Source organism: Ambystoma mexicanum, chromosome 7p, assembly GCF_040938575.1.
Source record: "Ambystoma mexicanum isolate Mex_15411 chromosome 7p, UKY_AmexF1_1, whole genome shotgun sequence".
Taxonomy (NCBI): domain Eukaryota; kingdom Metazoa; phylum Chordata; class Amphibia; order Caudata; family Ambystomatidae; genus Ambystoma; species Ambystoma mexicanum.
In genome coordinates this window covers 666119042-666141821 of record NC_090939.1, presented here as the reverse complement: position 1 = coordinate 666141821, position 22780 = coordinate 666119042, and the positions used below count along the sequence as shown (strand labels likewise).

General features: G+C 43.1%; 1 protein-coding gene across 1 annotated transcript in view; it reads left to right on the top strand.

The window, feature by feature from the left end:
• LOC138526245 (arylsulfatase D-like) overlaps positions 1-22780 on the top strand; it is a 567118-nt gene that overhangs the window by 148152 nt on the left and 396186 nt on the right. The window contains exon 3 of the mRNA XM_069636738.1: positions 20730-20851. Coding sequence (XP_069492839.1) covers positions 20730-20851 — 122 coding nt within the window. The remainder of the gene's footprint in view (positions 1-20729; positions 20852-22780) is intronic.

The following is a 22780-nucleotide window of genomic DNA, read 5'->3' as shown; positions in this document are numbered from 1 at the left end:
AACACACATTTCTTAGCTTTGACGAACAAGTGGTTTTCTCTCAGTCGTTGAAGAACAGAACGGACATGTATGGTATGTAGATTGTAGGAAGGAGAATTATCAGGATGTCACCTAGATAGATGACAATGTACTGGTTCAGAATATCACAGAAGACGTTGTTTACGAAATACTGGAAAGTAGCCAAACGGCATCACAAGGTATTCGTATTAACCGTAACGAGTCTTGAATGTGGTTTTCCGCTCATCCCTGTCTCTGATGCGGACTAGGTTAAAGGCCCCACGTAAATCCAGCTTGGTGAATATAGCTGAGGCGCCCAATTGGTCTAAGAGAACAGAGATGAGTGGCAAAGGGTGCTGGCTCTTTACCGTTATGGCAATCACAGCTCTACAGTCAATGCATGGTCTCGGGTCCCCTTCCTTTTTAGGCACGAAGAACAGGGGAGAGGCAGCAGGGGACTTCGAAGGGCGGATGAAACCAGACAAGATAACTTTGTCAATATAGTCTTTGAGCACCTGGTCTTCTTTGACAGTAAGACACTCTTGTTACATATACGTTTGTTACATATCTGTATTAACTAGCCGAGGACTATCAGAACCTGCTGAATGACCCTTGCACTCCCTTACATCCAGTGAACCAGATTCTCCTTGCCACACTGACAGCCAGCAAATGTGAAGGACATCAAAGGTGGGTCCATGCCTTCAAATGCTGGCAGGTGCTGCCTTCTTCCATACAATTGAGCTGACTACGTCGTCTCAGGAGCCCTATGGTAAATTCACTTCTGGAGAGCTTGCATCATCAGGATCATCCACATCTGAATCTGGTCCTTTATGTGATTCTTCTGTGATGAGCGCCATGATGTTGATGTCTGTCAAGGTGCCCTGCTGCTTCAGCCGAGGCTTCACCGTCAGCTCTAGTCAGCAGTCTCAGAGGGCGAGCAGCATCCTGCTGCAAATCTCTAGGATCCTCCCACATTTCAGTGCCAGCATCCCTTCCATCCACACAGAGAATGGAGTTACATTTGAGTAATCTATTGAAAATGTCTCATTGTTGATCATACCAAGCATTTTATAAACCATACTTAAACTAGTATGCTGTCCTTTGAGCAGGGTGATTGTGACAGAATTAACTGACACAGTTGTACTCAAATCTTTTGTTCAAGTCATTTCTGGCTTCTGCTCTACAACTGTGCCACTAGGTTATTCTTGTTCATAGTTTGTATCCTGATCCTGACGCACCTCTAAGGCTACTTCTAACAATGTTGGACACTGCTGATTCTTCACATTCAGATGGCAATCTCTGTGTTTGTTCTGCATTATTGTTCTTTTTGCTTCTAGGCTTATATGCTGCCTATCCACTTCTTGAAATTCTTTAACGATGTGACAATCATTGGGCTGTATCTTTTATCCTGCATTAAGCACATTCCTGATGGAAGCACAATTTTAATTGTTCATTAAAAAGGGATCTTCCGTATTTCCTGGTAGTAATATTTGTATTAGCTGTTGAAGCATTTAATTCTACTTGTTATGAGTGACAGGGCCCCTAGGTTCATCCTTGGATTGAAGGCAAGAATGCGTTTCACCCTGGCAGTATACCTGCATCCGTAATGTGGCCAATTGTGGATCTGTGCCCATCTTCCACATGGCCTAGATTCAAGCTTTCCCATCGCACCGATTGCTTTTAATTGGGTTGATCCTTGTGGTGATCTAAGGCTTGTTTCCAGATCTAAGCCTTGTTTTGGTCCTTATTCATAAATAGTTGTTTCAGGTCTACCAAATGTTCTTCCCCACCGCCCCCAGATCAGCTTCTCAAGAAATATGCTTCATTTTGACTGTATTCTCCTTCCTGCTCATGGACCTTTATTTATGTGTATCAGCAAATGCAAATATTATCTATACTCCTAAACCAATGATACTGTAAGTATTTCCTTCTCCTGTTATGCCTTGTTCCATGTGACCTACTTTATTTGTGAGGTCTCGGACTAAAGCTAGTTACCTATGAAATGGGATGTAAGCTGTTACATGGGATAAGTGTTACCGGCTGCAACAATTTCCAAAACTGTCGTCAACCCAAGAAATATGAGAGAATGCTGGGGGGTGGGGGGCGTGTTTGCTGATGGGATGAGCCAGTTAGGAGCCCAGGAGTGGGAACTAACTTGTGACAAGATTCCTGAATTGTGCCTGTTACTAGAGGCAGTGGAAAATGGAAGTGGCTCTGCATACTATGTTACTGCAAAATATAAAATGGCCTAAGATACTATTCTTTTCTCAAAAGGGGGCGCGTGTGCCCTAATTTAGTCAGAATGCTGTACGTTTGTCTCCAACTATAAAAATACCTCCGACATTATTATTCCTATTTGAAAATCTGTAGTGCACACGTTCTAGGGCCTCCAATAAGTTAATTTCATTTTAGGATTAGCAGAGATTTTGTTCGAGGGAAAACGTTTACAGCCTACTTTTCTGTTTCATTGCGTGTTTATTGAACTGCTACGAACGTGTGCTGACCAATAGCCAGAGTGTGTGGAACTGAATACAGTGTTCAAGATGAAAATGTCTTAAAGGTACAGCTTGGAATAAAGCATGAGTATGCAAAATATGTGTTGGGGAATGAAAGAATGTTCTGTGTCAGGAGGTGGTGCAGTGCCAAAAAAAGGATGCACTAAGTCATAGATAAATGTTCGGGAAATGAATATGCATAGTATGCGTTCATGAGTAGGCAGAATAGATGCGTCAGGTGTTCAGTGATACAAACAGTGTATGTCAGGGTGTTGGAGAAGCTTATTAAAGTGTGAAGTTCTGGAAAGGTGTGGCGATTAGTTACTGTGTAGGTACTTCCCACTTGCTCCCCCTTCCTATCCATTACCTCTCCCTAAACCTCTTTCAAGTCACCCTAACTCCCTGTACCTATCCACAACCTCTACCTAACCGCCTTTCCTCCCATTGGTTGCATTGAGGTGGCCTGTGATATGATAGGTTATTTATAACGCGCTTAATACCCAGAGGTTTCTAAGCGTGGACCCGGGGATCAACGGTCTGTTGCTCCATGTCCTCTTGCTTCCAAGGCGAGCACGTTGCCCCTGAGCTATCCTCCCGAGACAAATAGGCATATGTGTATTTCATATAGGCATCTCCTGCCAACCAAGGTGGGAGGGGAGTGGACATGTGGCTTCCGTGGTTGGGTTGACGGTGCAAATTGCTCTGTTTGACACTTCCATTCCAATGGATATATTGGGTTAAAATTACGCTTTGGGCATCATTATTGTCAACCAATATAGGAATACTATAATCTTTGATGTAGTTGGGTGTAGAGACAAACCCTGTTGCTGAAAAATATTATTTAAAATAATAAAAACTCCTTCATTAAACAAGGTTTGTCCTTTTTCTGATATTAATTGGCAAAGTGCATAGTCGAGTGTTTCTTCTTTGACTTGAACTTCAACACCAGAAAGTAGCACATGGGCTGACCTAAATGCCTGTTTTGTGATCATTGACATACATGGGTTTTGCTGCAATTCTCAGCCCAAGTTGTTGTTATTAAGATCAAACTTAATTACAAATTGATGTAGTATGTCATTGCTGATTATAAATATCCGAAAATACATCCCTTCCATCACAAGAATAAGGATTTATCTTTCTGTTTCCGATTGCGATTTACAGCATCCACCTGTTACTAATTGGATGCTTTGAATCCATTGCATCAAGTCCAGATCCCCATTTATCTATCAGAATAAATGTGGACATGTTCTGGTCCTTCTGTAATGCCTATACAATCTTTCGTTCATGAAGCTTCTTTCTTGAGTTAAGCACATTTTGGAGAGAACGGATCCTTGCGTTCACTTAAATTGGGAAGAATAGGAGTTCTTCTTTCCTTTGTACGGTAGATAAACTGCTGATTTGATGAGCTTAATTTGAGGCCAGTTGTCGAAAAGTGGAAAAACCTTCATTATTTGGAGGGTGGTTTATTCTCAAAAGTTACTATGGTAGTCCCTTCACTATCATCTTGTTCTTTCACAGATATGATAGTGATGTCTCTGACTTTACCGTTATGGAAATTAATCTCCACTCGATCTAGATGTTTTTCAATCGAACAACGGATGTCTTTCAAACCAATAGAACTGACAATTCTATTTAATTTGATCGGCAAGCAAGTTTGGGTGAAGAGAACCTGGCTCGTGCAATAAATCAAAGAAGAAGACCTAATAATTTCCCAGTAAAACATATGTGCTTTGTGGAACCATGACTATCACCGTATTGGTGAGTAAATGTCGACCTATGTAAATTTCTACTTCAGTAACCCCATCTGCTGGGATCTCCTTTCCACCAAATGTATGCAACTCCCCTATAAGGGGGTTGAGGGTAATACAATGATTTCCCTCTCTTCCTTGGTTCTAAGTTAAAAGTATTTATCAAGATCAAGGTCGTCTGAGATCTTGAATCTATAAGACCCATACATTACACTGTTCTTTGATAGGCACAAAACACCTGCCAACTTTCATCTCCAACGTACAGAGTAAGTGTGAGCTAGTGGATGATTGTGAATGGATTCTGTTTATATTTGTTTGATCTTGGGCAGGAGCCTTGTGGGCATTCTCCTCAGGGTCAAGTTCATCTAGGTTGGTCAAGGACTCCATAGTGCTAAAAATGCACTTTGAGGTCATCATTGGCACAGGGACTCCCTGTCACGATTCGCTCCCGTTCCCACCTCTTGGGGGCATGATTTGTGGTTCAATACTTGCTGGACTTTCCTTCCGAACCTTAGAGCGCTAAATCCTTATTTTCCATGCTATTTCGCTTCCGGATCCATTCCAGGTTTTTGGCAACCAGCATGCTGCTTTAATTGAAAGACTATGCTTCCCAGAAGGCCTGGCCCACTACTTCATCTGCAACCTTACAGGCCGAGGTTGGGTGGGGTAAGCAACACCTGTGGCTGGCAGGTGCAGCAAGCAGCACACCTGAGGCATGTGCTCGTTAAGCAGCTTTAAAAGCCTCAGTTTGCTTCAGTCCAGTGCTGGTCATTGATGCAGTGTTCCTTTTTGTGACTGTTTCCTGGTTCTTAGCTTAGTGTCTAGTTCCTAGTTTCTATTTTCTTGTTCCTTTTGCCTGGATTTCATATTGTATGTGCTTATTAGTGATTTCTGCTTCCTGGGTTTCCTTTCGGTCTTCCTCTGTTTTGCAGGCAGCACTTCCCAGTGCTTTTCTTTTTCAATGTAGCCCAGTTTGACTGTGTTCTATATTTCTTTGACTTTGCCCTATTCTGCTGTGAAACCTTGATCCTTTAGTCTCTCTCCGTTTATAGATTTAGCATTTTTCCTTTTTGCCCTGGATGGGGAGGGGGAGGTTTTGCATTTGGGATTTTTGTTTTCCCTGTTCCTTTAATTTCTCTTGGAATCTATTCCAGTTTTTCCCTTTCACTTCTCCATTTGTTTCCTATTGATCATTAGGTGTGGTGGGCTGTTGTAGCTAGCTCCTGTGTTAATGCCTATGTTTTCCTCACTATTCTGTAATCACTAGTCCTACTTGCTCCTTGTCATGAGTCTTATGTATTAAGTTATCCTCCCAATGCTGTTATAGTCCTTCTGGGTCCCTGTTTGATCAACAGGGTTCGTGGACTTTGCTGACATTTCAGGTGGTACTTCTCATCCTTGTGGGTATTGTCTTTAAGGTACCTTATACAATACCATCAAGGGTGTTAGCTCACAGAGCCTGTCGTTGCTTGCCCTGTATGTGGGCTTAGCACTGTCGCTACCTGTAACAGCAATTGTGAGGAAGGAGCTTGCCAACTTTCTTTGTAATCATAAGGAGCTTCTAAGTGCTTACCCAACATCCCTTTTCATATATTTGTATTGTTATCCCACTCTACTTGCACATCCTGGGCTTTAGTGTACGTGCGTCTTTGTTCTCCTGTGCATGTTTGACTCAAAGCTATTCACTGTGTGATCCTGTGCACATTTCCCTTGCCATATTCACTGCCTTTGTCCTCTCATGAAACTCCCCCGCCCCTCTTTCCTGGGTACTAGATCACCACTGTCATTTGGGTTTTGACACCTAGAAAAAGCTGGAGTGGAAGGAAAATCCTTACGCTCTATTATCTCTTTTGAAATTATTGGATTTGGTTCTTCTTGGGTTTTGTTCTTAGTGGGTTTCTTGACTAATCTCTTTTTTGCTTTGACGTATTTCTCTTAACTCAGGTCTTCCGCTTTATTTGGAAGAGGATCTACTTGATTCTATGTCCACAAATTTCTCCTCCTTTTTCAAATGTAATTTCACCTGTTTTTCCCCTCACTAAGATTCACACTTTTATTTTGATCTGATTTTATCTCGAGGAATAAAGAGGGTTCACCATTGGCCTTTGCCAATGTTTCAACATATCTTGGAGTATTTTCATGTGAGGTAAACAAAGTTTTCTCTAAGACTTGGCAGATCATTTCTGTCCCACCTTTTCTCTTCTACTTGCGTATTGTGAGCAATTTCCTCTTGTCATTCTCTACCCTCACCTGTCAACTCCCATTGCCTAAGGTTTCTTTGAGCATTAGGATCAGGATTTCTCTATTGGGAATCTCCTGATTTGACCAATGTCCTCTGTCAATTGTTTAACCTGGTTCTCAAGTTATGCCACTTCTTCTCAACTCTCAGGACTGCAGGGTTGGTCTTTAGTCATAGCTCTGTTCTTCCCTATAAGGGTAACTATCTCTTCTAGGAGGGTACCTTTGGTAACTCTGATAACTGTTACTGTATGCATTGCTTGGTCTCCACTCGCCTTGATACTGGATCTGTTATCCTGCAGCCTAGGAAGACGAGGGTCATTTTCATGTCGATTGATTATAGGAGGTGGCGACTGGCTTCTCTCTCTAGGGAAATTCTAATTTGGATTTACCTTGGAACCTACTCCTGGATTCTAACTATTTGTCTCTGAAAGAGAAATATCTTTGTGGCCCAGGGTATGCCCATAGCTTCTATGCCTCAATGCCAAGGACTGATATAAATCTTTGTTTGTTCAGTATTTTGTATGCCAGGTCGAGGACTAGTAGGCTGATTTGGAACAGACGGTCTTCTCTGCCTGTTAGGATCCTTAACAGCAGAAGAATTAGTCTTTGGCCCCCTGTCTCAAAGACCAACTGAGGAGTGCCATTTATCTCAGCTACTTTGGTGGCCACTGTAGCAGACATTTGGTGCTCTTCTCTTTGTTTTTTGAGAGTTGTTGGATTCTGTACTTCATAGATCCTCAAACCCTGTGTGATAATCCACTTGAGAGTTCTTGAGTCATCACAATCATGCACTAATTGAGTGTCTGCACATTTTGGAAGGGTGTAGAAGAATGTAATTTTGAAATCTCGACTTTCAGTATCGACCTATTGAGAAATTTGGGCAAAAGCACGCTTGAGTTCTTGAGCAAACGTATTAGGATATTCACTCATTAAGTTATAGTCTGCCTTGTGGCCTTTTGGTGGATTTCTGTGAGTAGAAAGGTATTTCAAAATGGCTGCCTTGTAAGAGTACAATTTGTAATGATGTTGATCTTCCTGCCCAGCAAAGTAACTAGAAAAGTCTGGATAGAACATCTATTTTAGGAATTCAACTGATACCATCATCTGTTTGTACTAGGCCTACTCAGTGTTTCCAAACAGAATAGTTTGCATTTTTATGGTCAGTAGTCTTACATCTGTTTATGGTTTTCTTTTTCTATGTTTCCTTCCTTGAGTCCAACTTCCCTCATCAGAGTCAGAGCCACTACTTGAATACCCTTCACAATTTGCATACTTGCCCCCTGCCATAATGACTTTAAGGATGTCTCTTTGCTCTCTTTTCTTTTGGTCTTCTCTGTTATGGGCTGAAAATCTTTTTCTGAGTAGTTGTGTAGTATGGTATGACTTCCTATTGTCACTCTGAATCAGTATTTCACCAATGACTTAGTGGTTCTAGGGTAACCTCATGATAATTGGCTTAAATAGGGCTCTTTAAAATGCCCTTTTGCTTCTGTCCCTCAAATTCAGACAAACGGGCTAAATGGTCTCACTGTTGGATCATGTGCTTTAATTCTTGTTCCCTTAACTCATTTTCCTATCTTGATTCATTAATTCTCTGTTTGGGAGTGCCCTCATTTCCTCTCCTGTCCTCTCATGAAATACTAAGGGCTTGATTCCGAGAGCGTTTTCCATAAGGTTTTTGTCATTATAAAACACTCCTGTGAATTAAGCCCTAAGTGTGCCACTCCGCTCTCCTCTTACCTGAATTTCTCTATTCCTCCATATCTGACATGGAAATCAAGTCTTCTGTGTATCTGGGTGAGTTTGGGAAGATGAAATGGTGTCTGGTGCTACCTATATCCTGACTATGGCTGGTTATGCCAAGGCCGCCAGTCTGTCTCTGGAAAGGTCTGAGCAATGGAGAGATAGTCTGAGGAATTGGGCATAATTCCCTTCTTCCATGAAATGTATCGGTATGCAAGTTTAAGATTGTGATTCTGAACTCTACAGAATATCTTTGTTTCCTGTCTCTTGCTAGCATTATGGTCCATTTCAACTATCAGCTGCTGTTTACTGTGTACTAATGGTTTCCTACATTCATTCAGACTAACTTGGCTAGTGTCAAATGCTCTTATTTTGGAAGCCAATATTTCGGTTATATGTTATAACTTCTGCAAGGAATTTTTTCCTTACTGATCTTAATGTATTTCTTTCTCTGACTCTTGGTTTATAGACTGCCAGTTAGGTAATTCTTTCTCATCATCAAATAGCTTTTATTCGACTTTACGTCATTCGACATAAGCATACATGTACATGAGGATCACAAGGAAGTGACAGGAAAATAATACAATATCATATACAACACTGTAAAACTAAGAATGGCATTGCGGAAATAGAAATTCATCTTTGGGATCAGAATCAATAAATAATTCTAGTAATAAAATAGATAAACAATTAAAAGGTCCCCCTGGTGTTAGTACAAAGCATTGATCACTGGTTTCTATACACCGGTTAAAACACGATTGGATTAAAAATCATTTGATAATTCAAGCGGTTTAAAAACTTCATTATTACCGTTATATTGGGTCACTCACACACAGCTATCCATACGATTTATCTAACACAACTTCAGGCACTGGGCCCATTTTCATTAAATTTGCTCTTTTTGCACCAGGACAGGTCTAAATAATTAGCTGCACAATAAGACCACTTTAGGATCATCACCTGTTTTAAAAAAATGGGAGGGTATGCCTTATACGCTGTACTCCATTGGTGTTACACATCGTTTTTAAAAACGTACAACGTGCCACCCGGTAGCACTGACAAAAAAACAAGAAATGGATCAGGGTTTCTTTATCGAGACCACAGGCAGGGCACAGTTAATTTCCATTCGAAACCCATTTTATTGGTGGCAATGCCAGGTGCAGTTGGTTGAACCTAAGTTTAATGTACAGGGTACGGGCCAACAAGGGCTTGACGTGATCCAAGTAATTCTCAAAGCCCTTGGCTAGCTTACTTGGGAGGTAAAATGTACCCATCGCAAGTTAAGTGCGATCATTCACTAGCTCAATATCTATTAGGCTCTGTGCCCTCATTTTGGCATTGCCTATGTCATTGGGAGTTAACCTGTGTGGGTTAGACCATAGCTCTCCCAGGTCCAGCCTTGTCAGCAGCAGTGCAACTGGTACACTCTGGCATGATTTCGGCAGGCCTAAACATTTTTTAAAAAAAGATCTAGCAACTCTACCCAAGTTCTTAATGTCCGAATGTGCCCAGATTTCGGCCCCATACATTGCTGTTGTCCTAACCTGGGCCCGATACATTGTGACTGCTGGTGTAATTTTGTCCTTGTTCATGCGAATAAAAAAACCTTAATATTCCCCCACCATATTTTTCAAGTGACAAGCAGGATTTCACCATCTGTAGGGGCCAATACCCTTGGTCATTAAACCTCACCCCTAGGTAATTGTAATGTTGTACCTGTTCAAAAGGGGTGTTGTTTAAGGCCATCCTAAGTTTTTTAAAGGGTGTGAATTTTGGCCGGAATATCAACAATTTGGTCTTTTCCATATTAATTTCCATGGACAACTTTGAACATATCGCTGCAACGGCCCCCAGGGTGGTTTAAGAGGACCTTCAGTGAGGTGGACAATAACACAGCATCATCTGAGAAGAGTAAAATCGGACAGGCCCGCCAGCCCAACTTAGGTGGGTCAAGACACTTTGACCTAAAATGTCGAACCGCCTCCTCTATGTATAACAGGGGGGCCAAGATGCATCCCTGCCTGACACCTCTGTTTACATCAAAGGACCTGGTTAGTTCCCCCACACCCCGAAACCCCACCATACTGATGCGATGTTATTCGAGTGCAAGTGGAGTATAATCTGCAGCAATCCCTGCAGGATCCCTCTTAACCAGAAGTGTCCAAAGTTTAGCCCTGGAAACCGCGTCGAAAGCGGTCCTCAGATCGACGAAGACTGCATAAATATTCATCTTTCTCAGGGCCATATACTTCGACGTAATCAATTGTAGGCGTAAAGCTTAGTCCATTGTGCTAATCCTTGGTGAAAACCCGGCCTGTAGATGGTCTGACTTTGCACTGGCTGCCCCACACTTGTAAATGTGCATGGATTGTTCTAGCAAAGATTTTCCCCACCCAATCTAGGAGAGAGATGGGTCTGAAATGTGCTTGCCCCCACCCCCATAACCTCCTTGTTAAAGATCAGGATTATTGTTGCATTTAAACATGGGGGTGGGTGGGACCCTGTTTCAGACTAAGGCAGGTGTTAAAAAGGATCCTTAAACTAGGTACCCATACTCCCATTTCATCTTTAATTAAATCTATAGGCAATAAGTCTGGGCCGGGTGCTTTCCCCCACTTCTGCAAAGATATAGCCTTGTATATGTCCACTAGTTCTAAGGACATTGGAGTTATGTCCTCACAGCAAGTTACAATCTTTTTGTCTCACCTGCCATACAGATCCCTTAAGTGAGCCAACCAAGTGTTTGGGCTTATGTCAGACGTGACACAACACATTAGACCCACTCACAATATTCCAAAAGGTATGCGAGTCCCCTGCTTCGACTGCTTCCTGCTTTCTCTCCCATTCCAAGCGAACAAACCCATCTTTTTGGGGATTTTAATAAAGCCTTGTTGGAAGCCCTAAGAGCTCCTAACTCAGCTTTGTCTGGCCCGTGGCGTCTTTTAAGGCAGTTCAGTATGTCAGATTTTGCCGGTCTACAATCCTCGTCAAACCATGGCTGGGAATTTATTGCATAGTTTTTTAACTTTTTACTTGATTTTGTGACAAAGGGTTGTTGAATGGTCGTGAAAACTTCGGTGAAGAACAAGTGAATCTCGGCGTCCCCCAATTCCATTGTGGCTAAAACTTCAAGGGTGGGAAGGATTGCTTCATATGTATGGGGTTATAAATCGCCAATATCAAGATCAGACCATTTTACCCACTGCTTGGATGCGCCCTGCAGGTACATGGGGAAACTAGGTGCTTTGGGAGAGGCCTCCATCTGGCCACTCAGCTGGGTGAGCTTCAGTGACCGGGGCCTATGTTCACTGTCCTGGGTGCTCATGACTTCGAAGTCATTCTTCCTACAAGTATTCAATCGCTGACCTTGTGTCATCAAGAACTTACATTAATGTTTCTAACTTCTACCTCACTGTCACATTTTCTTATATTATTTGCGTAAACCCTTCTTCAGTCACCTTACTCCTCACCCTTTGTGTGTACCTTTGTCAATTGTAAGGTGAGTTCTTCTATTTACTGAAATGCAGTGTCTCGTTCCTGTGCTGTGTTTTTGTTTGTTTCTTAATGATTTTATATCATTATATAGCTGATCAAATTCAGCCAGTAAATCTACATTTTCCATGGTGAGCGTTGCAGCTGTCTCTTTACTCTATTTCAGTTTCATTTGTATATTAATCATGTCATCTAATAAGCCATTTGTATAAGTGGCTTGATCAGTTATTTTGGCTTTTAACATGTGTCTGTAGAGACTGCTATGGATGTCATTTGTGTTTAAAAGTTCTCTTTCTAAACATTGTTTGGCTTCTCCACACACATTCAATTTGTCTTTTATTGCCTCCACAAAACTGTCTTGTTTCTGTAGTGTAAGGGTGCAGAAATAAGAGATCGATACAAGGGTGGCATGCTACTTGCTATTAACTTTTATTATCAAAATTAAGTGAAGAAAACATACCTACTGCTAAGAGGGGTTGCCCTGCCTCAAATGATAAACTAAGGAGTACGTCCGGAAGTTTAAAATAAAGAAAGTCCACTGTTGTATCAAAACACTACTTCTGTCCCCAACACTTATAGACAACTAAGCAAAAGGTTTTTACTAAATTCATAACAATGGTTTTCTCCTTCTGGATAGGGGTTTTTCAAATGAGTCCCTTGTAAACTTGTCATCGGGGATATCGCCTTTCCCCTGGTTTTCTTTCAGTGTCCAATAATAACTTGACGGATTCCTGTGTCTCCATTGCTCCTTCGTTTTCTTGATACACGGTAGTACCCAGAGGGGATGACTGCGTCCCACTGACTTCTTCATAGTGTTCAACAGTACTAGAGGGATGACTCCCTGCCCATGGCTTCTTACTTCCTTGAAATGTGGGTCCCAGACCGGAGTTGTCAGACCTGGTTCTCTTTCTTTCCAGTTACAGTGACTATGGTGAGTGTACATGAGGCTTTGATTGCCTTTATGGTTGCGGGTCCCAGACTCACACTTTCTCCTTTTTTTTTCTCCTTTCAATTCCCCTAGTGTACTCTCCTTCAGGTACTGTGACTATGATAACAGATTGGGATGCCTTCTCATTTATTCAAAATTCCCTTCTGACGGTCCAAGACACTTGGCTCTCGCTTTCTTCCCTTCTCCCAGTTTCTGAACCACTCCTGTGGGGCCCCTGTGCCTCCCCTCCCACTTGCGTACCTTTTTTCTTTGTCTCCTGTGGTCTCCGGACATTCAAGATGCTTCTGGGCTGCCGTCGAGCTTCTTCATGGTTCAGCCTCTTCCTTGGAGCTGCAGCGGCTCTCCGAGGAAAACCTGCATCCACTCGGCAGGTTTTCTGGTTGCCACTCTCAACATGCGCTGGGAATGCCAGGAGCTTCTGTCACCTTGTCCCTCAAGCAGTCCTTCCAGACTGGGTCCTGTTGCAGTGGCATGCTCCGGTTTTGGCGTCTCAGTCTTTCGTCTCTTTACTTCTGCTCTGTCCGACCTTGTGGTTCCTCCAGGGAGGACTCCACACTGAACTAGTACTCAACACTGGACTAAAGTTCTTCTTCGGTTTTATTACATACACAAGGTTCATATTGACTAGAGTGCTCTAGTTGTTCCTACACAGTGCTCTTCATGACTCTGCGTCACTCTTCATTGCAGATTTGTAGTGAGATTTGCATGGGCAGTCCCTATTCGTCATCCTCATGTTATAAGGTAGTGAGTTGGAATATTCTACATGACATACATAAAGGCCTGTGGGATTATGGTACCCTTTTCAGGCTGAGGAGCAAGGGAGGTTGGCAAGGGGACGGATGAACACCTTATTCTCCCCAGGGTTTCATCCCTCGTCCCATAGGGGTCTTCTCTCCCCATGTGATTTCCCCCCCCACCCCTTATGATGCACCGCCCCCAGGGGAATATTGGACTGTGGTTGCATCGCCCTGGCCCCATGAGAAGGGTCTTCCCCTATGGGAGAAGGGATGACATCCAAGGATTCGTCACAGTATTAACACTTACTTGTCACCCAAAGACTCATTCAATTGTATATCTACTTGTACACATTGATCACTAGTGTGTTGCATGAGTATTAATCCTGCTGAAGCCTTTTGAGAATTTTCTATAAATTGGTGCAAGTAATGTACAATCTCATATCCTCTACCAGTATTAGGTAGAAGAAGAGGTGGGCAGAAAGATTCACAAGCATCTGTTTCTCCTCCCAGCTGTGGAGATAGATATCATTTGTGCAATGATGGCCTTCTGGTGCCCAAATATGTTCCTGAATTTTGCACAATTTCTTTCATATTGTTTTTCTGCGGCTTTGTCTTCCGTCGGCCATTGTCCATGCAGGGAATATCTAGTCTGTGCAAAATCAAGAGCCACATTCAAATCAGCCCTGATCACCCTGTGATGACATGGCTGTATTGTATATCTGATCACAAGTATGTGACAATGTATATAAAAATCACCAATTCTTTAATGAAATAAAAAAAATCCTACATCGTTTTCTCATTCAAAAATCCACTATTTTTTCAATCTGCAATTCCACAAATTAAAGTCAGAATAGCAACCTATTTCTAACTCCATGCACTAATGCAACTTAACACACGTTTGTGAGCATGCACACATTTTGGGTTACTCAATGCATGGATGCATCGACATCAGTGATGTCATCTAGTAAGCACCCCAGCTAAACCCCCAATGTGTTGAGATATTCATCGATATGTTACCCTTTTCACTATGTGAAAATCCCTAATATAATGCTCCGTGTCATACAATACAACTCCACAGAACCAGGATGTTTATAATTAAAACTCAAATTAATTCAAATCAAATGTTATGCTGTATAGGTCACCACAAAATGATACATAAACCTTGATAATTTGTCTACAAAATTAGAAATGGCCTGTCTGTGACAATCTCTGTAGTATGGCACCTGCATTCACACCATAGATCAAGGCAATATATTTCTAACATTTCTAATCCTAAATAATACAATTCCACCTCTAAGCAGTATCCTCAATCCTATGACTACCTTGCTGTTTATCGGTCAGCGACTTAAAGCTCTCCTCAATTCATATTTAAATAACATGCATTTCTGTAAATAGCAAATTTAAACTCATTTTTCCTCCAGTATCAAAAACAAGTATTGGAATCTGATAAAGGTTGCATAGAAAAATGTAATACATGTAAACACATCTAAACGGATGCCCCTTATGTGTGTGAATGTGGAGTTGTGGGCTACTAGTATGTGCATGTAATATGAATGCAAATTATAATACATTTCATCTAGTTCTGCTTGTATTGTTCAGGAAATCGGGGCTATTTTGAATGCAAAGGATATTTGTTCACACACCCAATATAAAAATATAGTTTTATGATTTTCTAATACAAGGGTGAGTACACCTCCCACTTCACTTTGCGAATCAGGTCCCACAGGGGCTCCTCTCCTACTGTGCAATGCCAATAGAGAGGAGGGGATGTTTTATATTGGTATTATTTTCCATGGGAATGAAATGAAGCTGGTCAAATTCCCTTTCGCCTCCCCATTCACTTTTTAAATACCATTGGCTTTCACAAGTCGCAAATTATCAGGCACGCCTCCATAAGACGATGGAGCATGGCCATTTGAATCATAACCCAATTGCTTGACAACACCTGTAAAAAATACTCTGGGTAAAATGGTATTGGATTTCATTTTCAAAGGAATACATTTCTGTGTGCAGTTCTACACAGATCACAGAAAATGCAATAGGTTATCATCACAATTAAATTGTCTCTTGCCTTTATTTAAAGTGGGGACACCACAGTGCATTTCACCACTATAATATTAAAGTATACTTTTGGAAATGATTGTCCCCAAGCGGCATCGTTTCCCCAGTTTCCTCCCACCCCAGGGACTTAGCAGGATAAGGCTTCTATGGGACCTTTTAATTACATTCGGGGGAATATTCATACTCACTTCAGAATAATTATTTAAGGGGTGGAGCTAGCAGAGACTCTCAAGTGTTATCGGAGGAATTTTTTAGTCCTGTGGCTTCACTCTCAATCTTCATACTTTACATAGGACACCTCCTTGGCTTTCCCAGCCTGGAAGCAAAGTGTCCGTCTCTCTTTCATACTAATTCACAATGGTGCTTGCCCTTTCGGGTTTCTCTGAGGCTCCTGAAAACTCACAGGCTCTCCCAGCCTTGATGCACAGTATTCATACTTCTCTCTTTCAAGTTCACACGATTCGCTTGCCCCCTCGTGTTTCTCAGGCTTCAGGAATCTTGTAGGCTTCCCCAGCCTTGACTCACAGTATCGTTACCTCTCAGCGGTATCCTCTCCTTGGGAGCACTCGCCTCTCTTGTGTGGCTTCTCTCGGAAGCTATCGTCCTTCCGCATTGAGCTTGGGATTTTGATCCTCCCTGGCGATCTGGCCTTTGTGTTGGTTACTGGGCCCCAGGTGCACTATGACTTCTACGTGGTCGCACCACCAGAGGAAATGGGTGCTTCTCTGTCTTTGCCTTGTCCCGCGACCCTGGCTTTGGTCATACAGGTGGCAGCCTTCCAGCGTTCAGCTACTGTTAAACTCACTTTCCATGATACAGCCGGCTTTGTGGTCTACTTGGCTCCACCCCTCCAGGACGTCTCCTCCACAGAGGCTTGCCTCTGCATAAGAATCATACTCCTGATTGTGTAGGAGATCCCCCTTCATTCACAGGTCTTCCTGTGTTTAGGTTCATCATCAAAATCAAAAAGGTGTGTGTCCTTCTTCATTGACGATGCTGCTCCGATGAAACTCTGCATTACCTGAAGCCAACGGGGTGGAAGGATGTTCACTGGTAGTTGTAGTCAAAACATGAGAACAAACAGTTTTTCAAGTCCCATGTAGGCAGACAGTGTAGTCTGGTCAGGAGGTCCTCATTGGATTGAGAGTCCTTGTCCCTGAGAGTGGAGTACCTCCCAGTGAGGTCCCACTTGCCCAGATCCCTAGGGAGGGTCTTGCGGAGCAAGCTCACCTCTCTAGCCTCACAGGTGCTGGCTCCCCTCTGGGGAGAAGGGCCGAATCAACCAGATTTGTCAAAAAAGGCACCACTTTGATAGACTGCAGGCAGTTTTACTTTACTATGTTTTTCAGCACTTATGGTGTTGGTTTTATAATCAGTTCCAAAATGTTCCCATATATTGGGTTGCATGTCTGCATTTGAGTCAATCTGATTGCATAAAGCACCTACATCTGCATGCTGTCTGCTGTTGGGTGCTATTCAGTAAGGGCTGGATACACTGGGCATTACTATTTAATGTATTTCTGTATGGCAGTGGCACATTGAATCCTCTCACTGCATAGGTGCTCTGCACCCCCTTGCTGACAGCCATTGGCCCACGATCATCACTTTTGCCTGGCTGCATGTGCTCTTGCATACACAAAAGGTTGTTGATACATAGTAATTTTTGGGATGCCAATGTGTGGGTGTGCACCAGACAGTTTTGCTATTTCATGAGGCCACACTGTTTGATAGTGTGCTATAGTAATTTCTCCTTTTCTTTCGTAACATCTTGAATACTGCATTGCACCCCCTCCTCCCCATGAAACTACTGTGCTCCAGGCGTTTGCACATTGACCCTGTAGCTAGCTGCGTCATTGGTTGGAGCATTGTTGACAGCAGTTGTAACTTCATGGTCATAGGCTGCCATATCGTAGATGGTAGCTACCACCCTGCCGCTCAGTAATACATTGTCATCCTCCTCTCTGCACTCCAAGATAAATCAAATTGCAGTCTTCTAGAATATTGGAAAGGTTTACTATTACGTAATTTTCATTTGCATTTACCGGAACTACCACGTTCCACAAACTCCTCTTGGTTGGCCCCTTGATGGCATCCATGTTTGCTGTTACTCTAAAATGAATGACCATCATCACACATGTTGTTATATCTCCTGACTCATTCTTTGTCCCGGAACTCTACTTTAGCAATAACACCTGATCAGGTATCCGGATCGGGTGGCAACGGCCTGGTGCACAAGGTACAGCGCAAAGGCCTTACCGATGTGCCCCAGCGCCGTACTTACCCATTCCAGTTGGTTGGATCAGGTCTTATTGCTATTAGCACTCTGGGTTGCCAATCTGACAATCCGGGGTGCTGACATCCATGTTTTTTATATGAATGAATGGGACGCAAGATGGCCGCTACGGAGCTGGAAGTTGGCGCTTCAAGTGGAGACCCTCTTCCATTTCCATGACAGCCATCATTAACATGGAGAGGCGGTGGTGGGGGTGCCGTTGCTGCTGAATGAATAAGGTAAGCGGGGCTGGGGGTGGGAGGGACGGTAAAACAGAGGAGAAAGCCGGGTGGGCGGAAGATGGCGGGTGGGGAAGCAGCCGTCCGATTGCCCAGAATGCGGGCTTAGATCAGATTGGTTGCTCCCCCTCCCTGCTTCCTAAATATGAAGAAAGGAGAGGCAAAAAGGAGAGGCAATACTTACTTAATCCCAAATAATGGCCACATAGAACCACATAACCCCACTGTTCTTATACGATTCCCTCTAGTCGTGGAACCACCTTAAAGTACATCACAATCAACTCATGGAACTGTGCCTTTCTGCCCTCCCCCTCACACATCCATACAGCAGGTAGATGCACACCAGGCTGGAAGATACCAGCACGAACACAAGTTTACTAAAGGAATGCAAACTGTGATCTTCACACAATGCTCCAGACCTGCAATGCTCCCATGTTGCATTCAAGAATGACGAAATCGACACCTCCCAACCCTTTTAGACTGCCTGAATCCATGGTCTCAAGCACTCTCATCTCTGTGGGTGTCATGTCCAACTCACAGGCAGGTCCTCCCACGGTTTTCTTCATGAACTTCTTTGCATGGAGATACTTTCCACGCTTTCTCGCTTGGGTCGTAGTAGCGCTTTTTGCATCAAGGTTGATGTTCCTAGTACCTGACATGTTGAGCAGAAGGACTATTTTATCCCAAACAGCATTCTCAACGGTGATGAGGGTGCAACAGGATTTCACACCAATGTCATAGTGGGTATCACTTCCTCTACCAAAATATTCAGCAAAGTCTCTGAAAATGTTGCCTTGCATTTTCCTGATGCCCCTGGGCGCCATAATGCAATGTTCGCAGTAGCATATGGCTCACAGAATGTGCAATTTCCGCCACCGTGGTGGGGTGTACAAGGACATGCTGAACTGTGCTGGAAGCCTTGCCCATTACATTACGATGATTTGTGGGCATGCGTCTGAAGCCATCTCACGTCTGTTGAATCGCTGACTGAAATCACTTCAACATATTGAGGTGTTTCTTGGGTGAATACCGACTTGGTTTATGAATATTTGCTGACCTCACGGACATGGAACCCAAAACACAAAGGTAACACCAGTGGGAGAAATGGCACAAATTAGTCAGCAAAAAAAGTCTGGTTGCTGTTGCTCCATCAATACTATCAAAATCAGACCTAAAGTGCCCCCATATTTTTCACACTAAGCACAGTAAGTGCAATTTGAATTTTGAAACATTTATAAATGCGCACACGACGAACTGAATCGTATCCTGGAGCAGATGGGAAGAATTCGATGAAATGGGAGCGGGCAAGCCCAACAAGATCGTACTAGAGCAGACATAGACTGAGTAACTAATCCAAAATCTTAGATTTATTTAAAAAGATAGGTTTGAAGACCTGCTCTAAAACTCATCAGCGAGTTAGCTTGTCTCAGATTTACTGGGAGACTGTTCCACAATCTGGTTCCAGTCACCGAAAAGCACCGGTCTCCTCTAGATCTGCACTTTATCCTAGGAATTACAAAGAGGAGCTGATCCTCCGACCTATGGATGCGGCGGGTAGGTTGGTATGGTTTCAGTTTGTTTGTCAAATATACTGGTGCCATCCCAGGCAACCGTTATAAAAGGCCTCCACTGTGTTGTAAAACAAGTCAGCACAGATTCGGTCATACCTCTAGAGCACCATCTACACCAAATATATTAATTTAGCAGTAACCAGCTCTATCAACTCCAAAGGACAGTATCTACTGCACTTTGAAGGTGAGTAAACAAAACACAGACTCATGTCACCTCAGTCAGGAGTCCTGTCTCTATTGGCAACGGTAATAAGCCAATTAAAGCTGATCTGTCAACTGGCCAATAATATATGGGGTGCTGCAGCTCCTCTGACACACAGTCAAGCACCACTGATTTTGTCTCGCTCACCAGAGGTCTTGCAACACGAGATTTTACAAGAAATGATGCCTCAGTCAGTCCCAGATAACATGCCCCAGTTAATCCACTCAGTCGGGCAAACTCTCACTTGAACACACGCCCACACTGCACCTGCTTTGGTGAGTCCGAAGAATGGCTTTCTATGGAGACAACTTTGCAGCCTTCACGACTCCGTATCTAAGCACACTGACCCAGACACTAATGGTGTGTAGTCAAGTGAAAGGTTAGCATAGAGTTGGAGCTAGGAGGGCTGTAGTGGGGCAGATTCATTTGGGGGTAAATAAGGATGTGGTCAGGAATTAGGAAGACCAATGGTTCATCGCCAGCCTTCTTTTCCTGTCCCATGAACTCCTTCACTGAGGAAAATTAACTTGACCACTAGCGAAATCTCGCCAACGTCCCATTTGAACAACATGACATTACTCTTTGGCACTATTGAGCCCCTTGTTGTTTTTCATTTACTAGGCTGTCTGAGAGCCAAACCTCCCTTACACAGACTTAAAATATGACCTTGAATGCCCCCTTTATAAAAACTTCCTTTGAGTTAATACTGGAGTAAACTATTAGAGCCATCACCCAGGTACTTTTCTCATTTAATGACACATTTAAAAATGTACTATCTACGAATGAAAGTATTGTGGTAAAACCAATCACTGCATGTCAAATTAGTGTGTGGATTGCATATTTTAAGGAAACTTTTGAAATGCAAGATCTTGGAACATTGACTTCTAGATCTCATACAATATTATATCTGTTATTTTGCATTTGAGTCCTTTTTCAATCCTATTGCTTTGATGTGCTTAACGTGTTTTAATTTGCTTTCCAGGACACCCAACATTGACAGATTGGCAAAGGAAGGAGTGAAACTCACACATCACATATCTGCTGCACCCCTCTGCACCCCAAGTAGAGCAGCCTTCATGACTGGCCGATACCCACTGAGATCAGGTTTGTGCTTCCCTATCCTGTCGCAACAAACTCCATCATGAATCTTCTCAAATTACTCTAAAAGATCAAGTATGCATGAACAGTGCGATTCAAAGGCAAGGACTTGCCCCACCCTTATGTTTAACATTGTGTGATGAATGGCTATTGTGAAGACCCAATATGCTCACTAACCAGTGGGTGAGATGAAACAAGTACAACATGGCGACTTCTGGTCCTAGTTCGTGTTCTCTTAACAGATCCTTGACGCACATATATTCTCTCTCTCTCTCTCTCTCTCTCTCTCTCTCTCTCTCTCTCTCTCTCTCTCTCTCTCTCTCTCTCTCTCTCTCTCTCTCTCTCTCTCTCTCTCTCTCTCTCTCTCTCGAGAGAGAGAGAGAGAGAGAGAGAGAGAGAGAGAGAGAGAGAGAGAGAGAGAGAATGAGAGAGAGAGAGAGAATGAGAGAGAGAGAATATATGTGCGTCAAGGATCTGTTAAGGCTGCCAAGGCAGTGAAGGGCGAGAAAGGGCCAGTTCCATGGCGTTAGTTTCACCAAACCCTTGCTATATCTTTGCCCATGTCAGGACTCAGGACTACTGCCCGCTATCTGTAAGACTGTCACAGATAGAGTACTCTTCTTTAAGGCATCGGTAATCATGTTCCCTCTCTGGTGAGATGCAGACAAGGCTAAATGCTCATCACCAGATGATAAACTCCTCTCAAGCCTCAAGCAGCTCTGGTTTTTGTTTTTTGGGGGGTAACAGCAGGTGGTGGATTCTGCCTTGACTTCTCGGCTGTAAGGAGATTAAGGAGAAGTGCATCTACGAGAAATTCACAAAACAGAGACCTAACACTCTGTAAAAAATAACTGGGACAAGGGAATATGTTGGTGGAATTGCTTTGCCATGGAGATGGAATAACACGCCAATGTAGCGAATGAGCGCAATGTGCGAATGCCATAATGGGACTTGAACCTGCAACACAAACTCTTAAACACTATCAGCAGTATATGTTAAACCCACACAAAACTATAAAGGGCACTAAAACCATGAATTGTAACAAGAGCACGTTATCAACAGCTCATGGGAAAGAAAGTGAGGCAGAGTCTTTGTAACACATGCAGGTTTGACCCCAGATCTGGCATACATAGTGCCACTGTTCCATGCTCTGAAGAAATGTTCTCCTCCGGAACTAATGGTGTGCGCACACACTGGTCCGTCTAATCCGAAGTCTAAATGTCGAACCATGAAGTGGGTTTCACATAGTAAAGTGTTGGTCTTGGCTAACCTTATGCATGGTAGTCCATTCACAATAGCAAACGTGTGGACAGTAGGGCATAGCGAGGTACCCGAGGAAGTTCTGTATGTGGTGCAGTCTTGCAGAGGACGACTGTATGGGGAAGAGGATTTCAGATGGATTATGGGATATTCTCTTTCTCCATTGCTGAACCTGGGATACAATGCAGCAGTGCACTAGACACACAGCACTGTTATAATGTAGTCTTGTCATGTTATGTCACTGGCCAGGAGTGCATGCTTGTAGAATGTTGATGTATGAATGCTGCAGCTCAGGAGAATGTTGAGTGGGTCTGAGAGTGAATGTTCTGTGATTGTCAGTTGGGGCTTGAGCTGGGGATGCAAGGATGGCCGGTGGTTCTGCTCTGTAACTATGTCCTGTCTCCTGTCTACTGTATATACTTACAAGAGAAACTGGATTGATGTACATTTGTACTTATGTAAATAAAGCTACCTGGAACAAACCCAATGACTCCACAGCAGGTCTGTGTCTCGAGTCCCAGCTTTATTACCAACAAATATACTTTATAACAAGCACCTTCTCTTGGTGGCTCAAGCAGGGTTTTATCTGTCATAATTTGAGATGTGTGCCAATGACTTTGAACGGCATCTTGCTGCTTGTTTCAGTGTCTTCTTGCCACTTGCTTGCAACTGGAA